Consider the following 12,298-nt stretch of genomic DNA (forward strand, 5'->3'; position numbering starts at 1 on the left):
TTTGAAAATATAAAATAAAGTGAGTTTGTTTCATGGATAATTGTGATGGTTTAATACCCCTTTCTCCTTCTTTTGTTTTATTTGTTCATCCACAAGTTACTTAACATAACTAGTAGAGAGGCATAGTAGTGATGAAGAAAGTGTTTTGTCCGTCTCTTCATAAACGGAGTGACTAAGTTCAGTTGAGTTCTGGATTTTAATAAGTATTTATCAATCTGCAGATTGGGAGAGAAAACTAGACCCCTGACAATAAAATGACAACACGACACCAGGCTTAGGTCAGGTCTCAATCATGTCTCTCTCAGCTCTGAAAGCCGGAGGACCATCTTTTATAGGGCACAAGAATGTAAACATAGATAGTGACAGTCAGGCAGTAATGACGTTACAACAGTCTCAGAGAAAGAGATTCACTGCTCCCAACACATGATAACTCTCAGACTAGAGAGTTCATAGTTGGAGCTCTCCTTGTAGTCATGACAGGGAACGTTTAGCCAGTACTTTCTCCTGACTCCGAACATCTATTAACCCTGACACATAGACACAATCTACTCTTATTAATAATAGCAAGCTTACATGAGAACATACTAACTAGTATCCAATGACTAGTTCTATTGATTAGTGAATAATGTAAGCACACAGGAAATCCCAATTTCTTCCAAAGTAGCCAGCAAGATTTCAAAGTGTGTGTTGTTAGGATGACAGCTAAAAGGTTGGGATGATAAACTAGGTCTTGCAGCCTGGATCAGGGTTATGAGTCAGCCCAGCTCAGGCCTTCAGAGCACCAGGCGAAGCTGTGGAAGGGAAACATTCACACAGTAGGTTTACATTTATCTTGTTTCACTTAGTCTGCCAGTCAACTCCCTCCGGAGAGCGTGTCTGCAGCGGTTAGTGTCTGCTTCCATATATAGCTTCTACAGGGATGTACTGTGTGGCCTAATGCCCCTCCTCATCTTCCTCTGAGACAAGGTTGGACGTTTCCCCAGTGGACAGGCCCATGTTAGATAAATATGCCAAAAAGAGTTTAGACAGGACTGGTACTCCCAGAACTCCTTGTCTGTGGGGTTAATGGAAGGACAACTGGGGAGCAAATTTAAGGGAATTACAATGTCATATTGCATATTTCAACATACAGTAGAACAACAGACAGTCGTTGTTTTTTGACAAATCCAGAATATAGGCCTATGCAGTATAACTCTACATTCTATAATTAGAGCTAGCATTATCATTGTTGCTGAAGCTCAATTGGATTTTTCTCTATTGATCAGAAGGAAAATGCTCATGTTCAGGTAACACTGTGTCAACACTTTAGCTCTAATGGAATATAAAAATAAATGAAGTAGTTCAGTCTGCCAAGGAATATAATGTCAAACAAATGTCTTATGTAGGCTAGTCTACTCTATGTAGATTTCATCTTATGTAGACTAGTCTATGTATTTTCTATTGCGTGTTTAATCTGTAAATTGTCATCCACCTTTTCCATCTGAAATGACATTAAAGCAGGCATTCAGCATTTAGACAAAGAACGACACTTAACCACTTCCTCTGCTGGTTTTGAATGAAAAGAGAGCTCTTATCTGTAGAGATTTGCCAAGGCCATTACAACGCCCCATAGAAGAGTGGAGAAGGTGAAGAGCATAATTGTGATTCAGGTCATTTTCCAGGCTCATCCATCAAAAATCCAGCAATCAGTGCCTGAAGACATAATTGATTCGCATTCTGTGCTGAGTATGAAGTGCATGTCTTATTTGAGTTAATTGATTTTCACTCACCATTTTCATTTTAATTTTATTCAGACACTTTGTGTACACTACACTTTTATTACAGCACAGTTTCTAGATCAGCGATTCCCAACATATGGGCCGCGGCCCCCTATTGGTCCGCTAGGGTAATGCGGGTGGGCCGCCAAACCAATGAAAGTTAAACTATGAAAAATGAATAAAAAAATTAATATATACTGTTGGTAAATGATTATAAGAATTATTACTAATTTTAAAAGGACATTTTGCCTTTAATTCATCGTGACCGAAACGCCAATATGCTTGGCACGTTGACAAAAACAACCTTAACTTGCATACGCCCACTTCAATTCACTATGCACGCATCACTTCGACATATTACACAAGCCAAGTTAACAACTTCCGGTACCGAGCAGTTACGCAAGTTCTCAAACACATAGGATGTAGCCTACATAGGATTATATTGCTGCCCTCTAAGTAAGAGGGAAAAGGGGTTCAAATTGTACGTTTCTAGCTACATCAACAATTACGAAGGTAAGGTTTATCTAACTCGCACAGTAAAAGTAGCAAGTGCTAGCTAGTCTAGCTCTAGCTATCTAGGATTTGAGCCCTAACGTTACTGTAGCTAGGCTAGCTAGCTAACCATTTTTAGCTACATCATAATGTAGCTTACTCAATTATCTGTCAGCTTGCTTGCTAGTCATTAATGTTAACTCACTTAAATAATTGGTCTGTCATATTTGTGCCCTATGGGTAATGTAACATAATTCGTGAGTTTCTAAAAAAGAATCTGCCATCTGGAAACGGGTGAGGTCTCCGTGAGGGCGACCTGTTATCGGTCGATGAAAAAAAGCGAGAAGCCACACAGTGTAGGATTGATAAGAGAGCAATAGCTAAGGGTTAACAACCTGTTTTGGTTATTAAAAGTAGCTTTTTAACTTAACCGGAAGTTCTAGACCTGGCCTGGCCGTGGTAGTTACGCAGGTTAGCTCTCTTTACAATGTTTGCTTACTGTGGCACCGATGGACACTTTGTCTTTGATCGCTCAAATAAATGTTGCCGTGAAAGACAACATTTTGGCTCTCGTGGTGTTAAACGTGTGAGAAACGTGAATTAAGTGAACGGATGTGTTGGGCAGCTGCAAACATCTTAGAGCTATGCAAGTGGGCCACAAATTGTAAAAGGTCGGGAATGGCTGGTCTAGATTAATATCTAAATGTACTTTTTTAATAAGCCGAACCCTTTGTGCTACAAAGCATTTTTATGTGCAGGCGTATTGTACTGAACACATAAGGAAACCACAGCAAGCCAATTATTTCCTTCCATTGTGGTTCAAGTACCAGTATTCTCTCTTCTTGGCAGGAAGGCCATGTTCTAGAACCTGGTGAACGTGACTCTCTGGGAATAAATGTGTTGAAACAAATGTTAATACATATGTCATTCTTGCCAAAACTGCATTTTCACTGTGGTTAACAAGTGTTGCTAAACAATCCTGCTGAACCAAGCAGCAGCATTCTAACTTCAAAACTCAGTATTTGGTCATGCAAAAGGATCATTGAGCAGAACTTTTTACTAGCGCCTACTACTAACCTAAACCCCCCAAAGTTTTTTTTACCAGATGAATTAATGTGCGATTGGAAATGGAAACAAAAAAAGGCCATGATCTGGCTGCTCAGTGGAGACCAGTTCCAGCCGTCACCAAGCACTCTCTCTGTGGACGGCTAATTAACAAGGTTACCAGCATGCATGCAGAGGGCAGAGGGTTTGTAAAATACAAAAATAGAGACAACGTTATCGTTATCATCCAGATGGCCACCCTTCTGCCCCTGACTGTCCTGTGTCTATGGCCCCTCATGGGAAAGCCTAACAACATTATGGGGCTCAATGAAACTAACATTTGAAACTCTGCTTTGTTCCATTTACATCCCAGACGGCTTTCACTGTGGCCACACCAAGGTTGGTGTCCAGCCACTTGATTTGAGTTTGATAGTTCCAAACTAACGCCCCACACAGCCTGTGAAGACAAACCACACCCCCACACAGCCTGTGAAGACACACCACACCCCCACACAGCCTGTGAAGACACACCACACCCCCACACAGCCTGTGAAGACACACCACACCCCCACACAGCCTGTGAAGACACACCACACCCCCACACAGCCTGTGAAGACACACCACACCCCCACACAGCCTGTGAAGACACACCACACCCCCACACAGCCTGTGAAGACACACCACACCCCCACACAGCCTGTGAAGACACACCACACCCCCACACAGCCTGTGAAGACACACCACACAGCCTGTGAAGACACACCACACCAGATAATGGGAAAGGAGCGTTCTCTCAAAAGGTACACGATGTTTACTTCAAACTTTAATTTCTAAATTACAGTTGAACCCATAAAACAACATACATTGGAAATGGAGAAGGGAGGCGATAAGGGATACAGTGAGTGCCGATATCTACTTCTGTTTGCACCACATAGCTCTTAACTCACAGCTATTATAGCATTCAATAGCTATATCCAACTAGTGAAATACAGACATTATTACATAAATACATCAAAACCAGGTGAAACTCCTAGTTTCTGTCTCTTATCTCCCTCCACGCAGGTGTCACTACTGCAAACATGACAACCAAAGCATCCCAGCAGGAAGGCCACTTCCCTTTATTTAAACAGCTGAGACTTCCAAGGAAAGGTACCGCAGTACCCTTGTGTTTCCCAAGAGACGAGGAAGGTTTCAGTAACCTCGGACATGAGAGAGACTCAGGGCTAAACAAATAAGCCTGCTCTGGGCTGACCCTCTGATGCTGGGGTCTAAACAAGCCTGCTCTGGGCTGACCCTCTGATGCTGGGGTCTAAACAAGCCTGCTCTGGGCTGACCCTCTGATGCTGGGGTCTGGGCACCACTGCTCAGCCTCTGCTGGAATGCTTGGAGCTGTTTTGGTTTTGTCCACGTCTTGGCCGTCACCTTTGTCACGCATGACATTTCCCATGACTCCTATCACCTCTCTCAGGGTGAGCCTCTGGTTTGTTTTCCTGTGGCCTGCGTACTGCGTTTTAAAAGGGTCCCCAGCCTACAATGAGAGTGTGGTGTACCAGCTGGGGGAAAACCACCCATTTCATTGTTATTAATCACAATCCATTTCAAATACAGTATAAAACACACCTACGGGGACCATGGTTACCACACAACTGTAGACGTTGTTGCGTTCCTCAGCCCAGCAGGAACAGATGCTCCCTATTACTCTTTCAGGCCGAGCAAATATCAGAATGCGTTTGAAAAAACATGAGGGCAGCATTATTCTTCATATGCATGCATACAAAGGCATGTGTCGTTCAGCTGTAGCATGTTGAAATCATGAAGGGTTTGGTCATTAATCACACTACATTTAAAGTTTTCACAAGGCATCTTTGATCCTCTCAGCCTTTCCACACCATGTGACTGGCTAAGCAAATGCATGTGTTTTTGATGACTAGACTTGCTCTCATCCTGTCAAGGTTTAATATATTAGTACAGTTAACATATACTGTACATCTGTACATAATACCTTCAGTGATAAATGCCTGCTAAATTTTATTTTGCGCTAAATGTTTGTGTTTGTTAGTCCCATATTAATTCCGTTGAGTGTCAAAAGAGATGGCAAACGCTCCAAATATAGGGGGCAGGGATTTACTCTGCTGAAAGCGATGGGCTGGTGGTGTGGTAAGTTCTTTGGACCTACAGTAACAAAGGTTATGTTTCTGACACTGCATTCCTCCTGTCGATATTTGGAATTATGATCGACTGCTGATCAAGAGCTTGCAGGTTCAAATCCCCCCACCCCCCCCCCCCCCGTAAGTAGCTTTGGATGAAAGCGTCTTCTTAATGAATATGTTACGTTATTACGTCCTGTGTGCTTTTGAAACAAATCCGCGTGGTGATGAAAACAGTCTTGAATGTGTAACAGATCCTCTGCCTGCTAGGCCTGTTGTGCCCTCCCTGCAGATCCATTACAGGGACTTGGCAGGGCAGTGGCATCTAGAAAATGTCCCTCAGATAGGGGTCACAGGGGAGGACTGGAACAATACTGTTTACACACCATCCCTGTTGTTTGCTATCCTGTCTTTGTCTGTCTGGGTTGATGGTGTTCCAGACTGCAACTCAGGAAGTGAGTGAGGAGCTGCCTGGAACTTTAAAGCTTTAGTGGGGATCTGTCCAAAATGAATAGATGATGATTCATATCTTCACACTAATTTGAATATTATTCTGATATCACTAATGTCAGAGTTTCCCCACAGCTTTTTTGGCATACACTTCCACAATGTCTACATGGGGTTAATCTTACATGGAACAATGCACACAGAACACATTTAAGGTAGTGTCAGGTCTGCACTATAATACCCAGGTGTACAGTGACTGACTAATGTGTTTAAATAGTGTTGTCTAGATCCAACATAATCATCTTTTAATACTACTGTTGACTCAAATATTCGGAGAAATCAGCTCAACCCTGAAAAAGCAATACCTCATATTACATCCGTAGGTTGACATTTACCCAAAATGTTTTACAAAATGTAGTCAAACTATGTTACTTTAGTGATTGTATCAAACACATTTGAACACTTCATCTATATCCAATGGGGTATGTACTATCTATCTCTTGCATGAACTGAACTGGCAATTGAGTATTTGACAAACTGTTCCATGTCGCAAACAATAAAAACTAATATTTGTGGTTACAGTAATTTCGCAATGCATTATTGGTAAATGTGTCCAGTTGCACATATCCACCCCGCCCGAGGTCAAGGTCAAGCGTGTTAATAGAGGTAAACACCAGGGGGTCACTTTCTATCTTTTGAGGACCTTCTATTCAGGTCAATAAAGTAAAGAAGAAAAGAACTCTATATCAGATATTGCTATTTCAAAAAAACTAAATCCACACATTTTTTTATATATTTACTTATCTTGAACTTAATGTACTTTTGACATTTCCGGTATACTGGAGTCACTGTAGACGTTGGCAACAGTCTGAGATCAGGAGATCTTCTTGTTTGTGACATGGAGCATTTGTCAGATAAGATCGTACTTCCTTTCATAGTTAGATAGTCAGACCATATTGGATATGAAGTGTTTAATGTGTTTAATACATCACTATTATATTATACTTTGTCTCCATTTTGTAAAGCTGTGATAAACTGATCTTTTATCTTCTGGACACACTGCATGACATGGTGCTATCTTTGTTTAAGCTACAAATCTTTTACGATCACCCTCCACACCAAAGGTGGGCGGAAGTATGTACTGCTCACGCCAACACACCCTATCTCAATCACATCTGAAACACAGGCAGCAGAAACACCGCTCGCCCTATCTCGATCACACCCTTCCTGGACCTGGCTGGTGTCCTGAAACACAGGCAGCAAAAACACCGCTCGCCCTATCTCAATCACACTCTTCCTGGACCTGGCTGGTGTCCTGAAACACAGGCAGCAGAAACACCGCTCGCTCTATCTCAATCACACCCTTCCTGGACTTGGCTGGTGTCCTGAAACACAGGCAGCAGAAACACCGCTCGCCCTATCTCAATCACACCCTTCCTGGACTTGGCTGGTGTCCTGAAACACAGGCAGCAGAAACACCGCTCGCCCTATCTCAATCACACCCTTCCTGGACTTGGCTGGTGTCCTGAAACACAGGCAGCAGAAACACCGCTCGCCCTATCTCAATCACACCCTTCCTGGACTTGGCTGGTGTCCTTAAACACAGGCAGCAGAAACACCGCTCGCCCTATCTCAATCACACCCTTCCTGGACTTGGCTGGTGTCCTGAAACACAGGCAGCAGAAACACCGCTCGCCCTATCTCAATCACACCCTTCCTGGACTTGGCTGGTGTCCTGAAACACAGGCAGCAGAAACACCGCTTGCCCTATCTCAATCACACCCTTCCTGGACTTGGCTGGTGTCCTGAAACACAGGCAGCAGAAACACCGCTCGCCCTATCTCAATCACACCCTTCCTGGACTTGGCTGGTGTCCTGAAACACAGGCAGCAGAAACACCGCTCGCCCTATCTCAATCACACCCTTCCTGGACTTGGCTGGTGTCCTGAAACACAGGCAGCAGAAACACCGCACGCCCTATCTCAATCACACCCTTCCTTGACCTGGCTGGTGTCCTGAAACACAGGCAGCAGAAACACCGCACGCCCTATCTCAATCACACCCTTCCTGGACCTGGCTGGTGTCCTGAAACACAGGCAGCAGAAACACCGCACGCCCTATCTCAATCACACCCTTCCTGGACCTGGCTGGTGTCCTGAAACACAGGCAGCAGAAACACCGCACGCCCTATCTCAATCACACCCTTCCTGGACCTGGCTGGTGTCCTGAAACACAGGCAGCAGAAACACCGCTTGCCCGGCCAGCCCTGGCCTAGCCACTCACCTGCAACATCGGCGTCAACTTGTTTCACTTAGTGATCTAATCCACCGGGCCGAGAAGCTTGACATTCCACACCACCCTGATTGATTTCCCAGTTCTCGACTTTGCCATGCAGAGGGCGAGGGGGCAGACCTGCAGCTGAAATAGGACTCTGTGTTTGGTTATAGGAGTCAACTTGATAGTCCAGTTCATTTAGTAAGTCCTGAGAAAGCTTGCTTTATGAACTTTGGATGTGTTCTGTTTGTCATCCACATAACAGACATGGACATCCTGCATCTGGGGGATTCGCTTAGGGCATGTACATTACTGGAATTCAAAAATAAATAATTGGGGGAACTGTTTACCTAAAATGCAATATGAGAGCTTTTTCAGGGTCATAACCATTTCTCACATTTTTGCACTGTATGGAGTGGTATACAATACTTTTTTTGATGGACCTAGTCAACCCAATTGTTGTACAGCAGCATGTAAACAAGTAAAATGGCTTCCTAAACTAGGTTGTGTCTATGAAACATTTCAAAATAATTGTCTCCTTCCCTTCCTTGAGGCACTGGGAAATCTGACAAGGCCAAGTAAGTGAGTGACAGAATCCTTGATACTATGTAGTTAGTTCAGTGGTTACTTAAAGTGGTGGGAAGTGGTAACCTTAGGAGACAGCTGGATTTGCAAGAACACAACCACGCGAGAATCCATCTTGCCAATCTCCAAGTTGTCCGTTTGTGGTCAAACCAGAGTGGTTCGGACTAATCTGTGAAGAACTATTGGTAGCAATGGGCATGGTTGAAGTTAGCCAGGGATAGGCGGTGATAGTCAGATTGTTCATCCAATCACCTGCCAAGTATTTTTTTTTATGCCTGCCCTTTCCCAAACAGTTCCCAATGACAACTTGTCAGATGGTAATTGGTAAGATTATGTGTAATAAACCATCTGCCAAGTTAGGTTAGGGAAGTGGAAGGATGCCTTATTAGATGGCAGAACCTGTTCAGGAAACCCCACCTGATCAGTGCATCCTAATCCAGTCATGTAGTACATACCTGTACAACATGATGCAATATGCTCCAAGTTTTGGGCCTGAACAGCAAAATCTCAAACAGAAACATTCAGAAACAAATCTTAGTCTCTGGTGTCCTCTAGTGGTTCAAGCAAAGCTTGTTCCTCTTGGTTGGATTCTTGTCCTTCTTGACAGTTCTTATTCACAATAGGGCAAATCACTACACTGTCATTAAATAACCACCTGCATAATTGTTTGAGACAATTCTGTTTTGTGTAGACGGTGTGTTTCTAACTTTTAACTTTCCAAACAAAAGTTCAAAAAAAGGTTTATTTATTTAAAACAACAAATGTTTTTTCCCCGTCAAAATGACATACATTCAACTGATAACATATGGTGGCTATACATGTAGGATCTGGACCATCGGAGACTGGCCTTTTGTTAACTGAATAAACAGCACATGGGATGATATTTGGCACACAAGGTTTATGATTCTGATGTTCAGTTTACTTCAAGTCCTCCATGAGGTGTGGTTCATGTTGGAGAAGGGCAGTGACCAACATATCAGCTGCTATGGTGCTGTTGGTAGCTTCCAGAAGCTTCCTCATCATGAGTTGTGGTGTCGGCTGGGCGCTCACCGTGGCGGCCATCTCAGGGTGGAGGCCCTTGCCCTGCATGTTGTCCAGAATGGGCTCTATGTTTTTAACTCTGCTGACTAGTTGACTGCGGTTTTCTTTTAAGAAGCCGAGTGCATCTATTTGTAAGTTTGAAAACACAGAAGAATTGTTGTAAATAGACTGTAGGTGATGGATGTTACTTAAGAAATCCTGTTTTGCTAATGACTTTAGTCTTTTCACCACAGAAGAAACTGTGTATTTACCTAAAATAGAAGAGGTGCCTTTTGTCTTAGGCTCAGTTGGACCTACAAAAGGGCATAATGACATGTTGAGGTCCAGTCGCACATGTGCCTTTCTGAATAATAGGTAGTAATACATTTAATTAAAAGCATATAATCTAAAGATCTATTTACGTAAGTAAAATGTCCTCAACAAATCATTGATTCTATTTATTACTTTCAAACCCTATGAACTTATGAAGATTTGGATAATTCTCCATGTATTTCATGGAACTCATTGCATTTTTCCTCATTTTTGCCAATGATCACATCAATCATGTCTGTGACAGCCTTTTCTTGGGGAGTGGCATAATTGAGCCTATTATATTCTCTGTCTGTGACAATGTTGTGAGAATGTAGATATTGAAGGATGAAGTTTGCATCTGTCTGAAAGCACTCAGTGAGGTTTATCTTCTGCTTTTTTATCCATGTCATTGCAGGACCCTTAAAAACAGTTGAAACAGTCGCCTGTTTAGTTAAACTATAATGTTGATCAGCCTACATATCCTCAATATTTAGTGAAGTTGTGAGTGTCTACCTTAGAAGAATATTCTTGCTTCACTCCTTTTGGTGGTACTAAACAACAAGCCAAAAATAGTTGTGTAAATAGGTGAAGGTAAGGTCGTAGATAATAGTGAGGTCATAGGTTTTGCTCATGATGCTAGATGGCTGTTATTCTGTCTGTCCCTGATATAGACGTGATTCTGTCTGTCCCTGGTATAGACGTAATTCTGTCTGTCCCTGCTATAGACGTTATTCTGTCTGTCCCTGGTATAGAGGTGATTCTGTTGGTCAATGTCTATACCAATGCTGGTATAGACATTGACAGTTGACAGAGAACCGACATCACACTATAGCTGTGAGCCTTCTCTACATGCATGGATAAACTTGGAATGGTTTGACCATTGCACCTAATAATAGGTAATAGTAAGGGCAAAGGAAAGGCAACATATTTTACATTACCTGTTGTTATTTGGGGGCTCCCGCCCACTGAAATATTAACATCCCCATCGAATGTACTGTCTCTTATTACTCCTGCATGTATGATGCTGTTGTTAACAGCCACTGCATCTGCATGTGGAGGTGGTTGACCTGGAAGTAAAATACAATGCATAAAGACATTCCCTTCATATGCTGTACTGCATAGTTAAACGTCTGGAGTTGTTACAGATGACTTTAAACAGACGTTTTATTTCCACATTGGTTTAGACATAAATGCATCACTGCTACTCACCTGACAGACTGCTACAGCCTGCAGAATTGGAGGGCAGTGTAATGCGCAAGTTTAAATCCTTCCCTTTAATGTTTATGAGGGGTTGGTCATAAACCATGCTGTTCCCATCTGCATACACTGTCTTAAATGAGACTTCCAGAACAAACATTAAAATGTGAGCCTAAAATTCAATACAATATTCAATAATTTATGTAAATGTGAGCGCTATGACTGTACAAGACCTTAATGTGCTACCTTGACTGCTGTCTTGGAATATCTTCTGTAAATCTGAATACTCCTTTTGCATACTCTCCAGAATGTTCTTCAATTTCTGACAATAATCCTCTCCCTTTTGGATTATCATCCGCAAAAGATGACCGATTTTATCCTCTTGTCTTTCTTTTCCTAAATCTTTTGAATTTCTCACTGTTACAATGTCTTCACATTTGTCAATGATGACGTCAGGATTCTTTGCGAAACAACTGCAAATCTGCTTCTCATTTGACTTCAGAAACTCTTCTTCCTGTGATGAAATGGAAAATATATCAGTTAGTTGACTTGTAAAACCTTGTATGACATATCATGCAGTACCACTATGTACTTTTAAACTGCTCCATTATAATTGTTATTAAAGGTTTATATGGACTTGTTGACAATTGGCAACTATAAGCCATTATACAAATATAAACTTCTGATTGTATTGCTTAGTCATCAACACTTCTGTAGCATAGAGTCAAACCTTCAACACGGCCATTTCTGATCACCTCAGTAAGACACAACACTGACGACCACATGAGCACAAGAACCCCCGACTTTGCATTATATGACGACTCATACAATGCCACTATCTTTCTGGATGAGCCTCAAAGGGTTGATACCAGACCTGGCGTCTCCTTCTCCCCAGGGAAGGGAAAAGGGCCAGCCAAATGGCCCACCTTTCTCAACCCCTCCCTACTCCAGAAAACTCTTAAACAAACTTAAACAAAGGATTGATCCAAAACAGACATTTCAATGGATTTACAAACATTCCTC

The 12,298-nt window shown here is 42.4% G+C and overlaps 1 protein-coding gene across 1 annotated transcript; it reads right to left on the bottom strand.

The window, feature by feature from the left end:
• Positions 1-569: 569 nt before the first annotated feature.
• On the bottom strand, positions 570-11,563 carry LOC136934008 (apoptosis-associated speck-like protein containing a CARD). Its single transcript, XM_067229387.1, has 7 exons — positions 11,522-11,563; positions 11,288-11,419; positions 11,017-11,145; positions 10,039-10,080; positions 9,669-9,912; positions 9,202-9,252; positions 570-791 (listed from the first exon to the last, which is right to left on the bottom strand). Exons 2-7 carry the CDS (start codon positions 11,382-11,384, stop codon positions 749-751), a joined length of 606 nt encoding a protein of 201 aa, XP_067085488.1. The 5' UTR covers positions 11,385-11,419; positions 11,522-11,563; the 3' UTR covers positions 570-748.
• Between the last annotated feature and the right edge of the window lie 735 nt (positions 11,564-12,298).

Source organism: Osmerus mordax, chromosome 2, assembly GCF_038355195.1.
Source record: "Osmerus mordax isolate fOsmMor3 chromosome 2, fOsmMor3.pri, whole genome shotgun sequence".
Lineage (NCBI taxonomy): Eukaryota > Metazoa > Chordata > Actinopteri > Osmeriformes > Osmeridae > Osmerus > Osmerus mordax.

Bases quoted from the DNA above. Each gene is read 5' to 3' on its own strand.
- LOC136934008 (XM_067229387.1), bottom strand. From the start codon at position 11,384: ATGGTTTATGACCAACCCCTCATAAACATTAAAGGGAAGGATTTAAAC. The intron at 9,913-10,038 runs GTAAATACACAG...ACTTACAAATAG, and splicing joins AGGCACCTCTTCTATTTTAG to ATGCACTCGGCTTCTTAAAA. The intron at 792-9,201 runs GTATGTACTACA...TCCCTTCCACAG, and splicing joins TATTGCATCATGTTGTACAG to CTTCGCCTGGTGCTCTGAAG.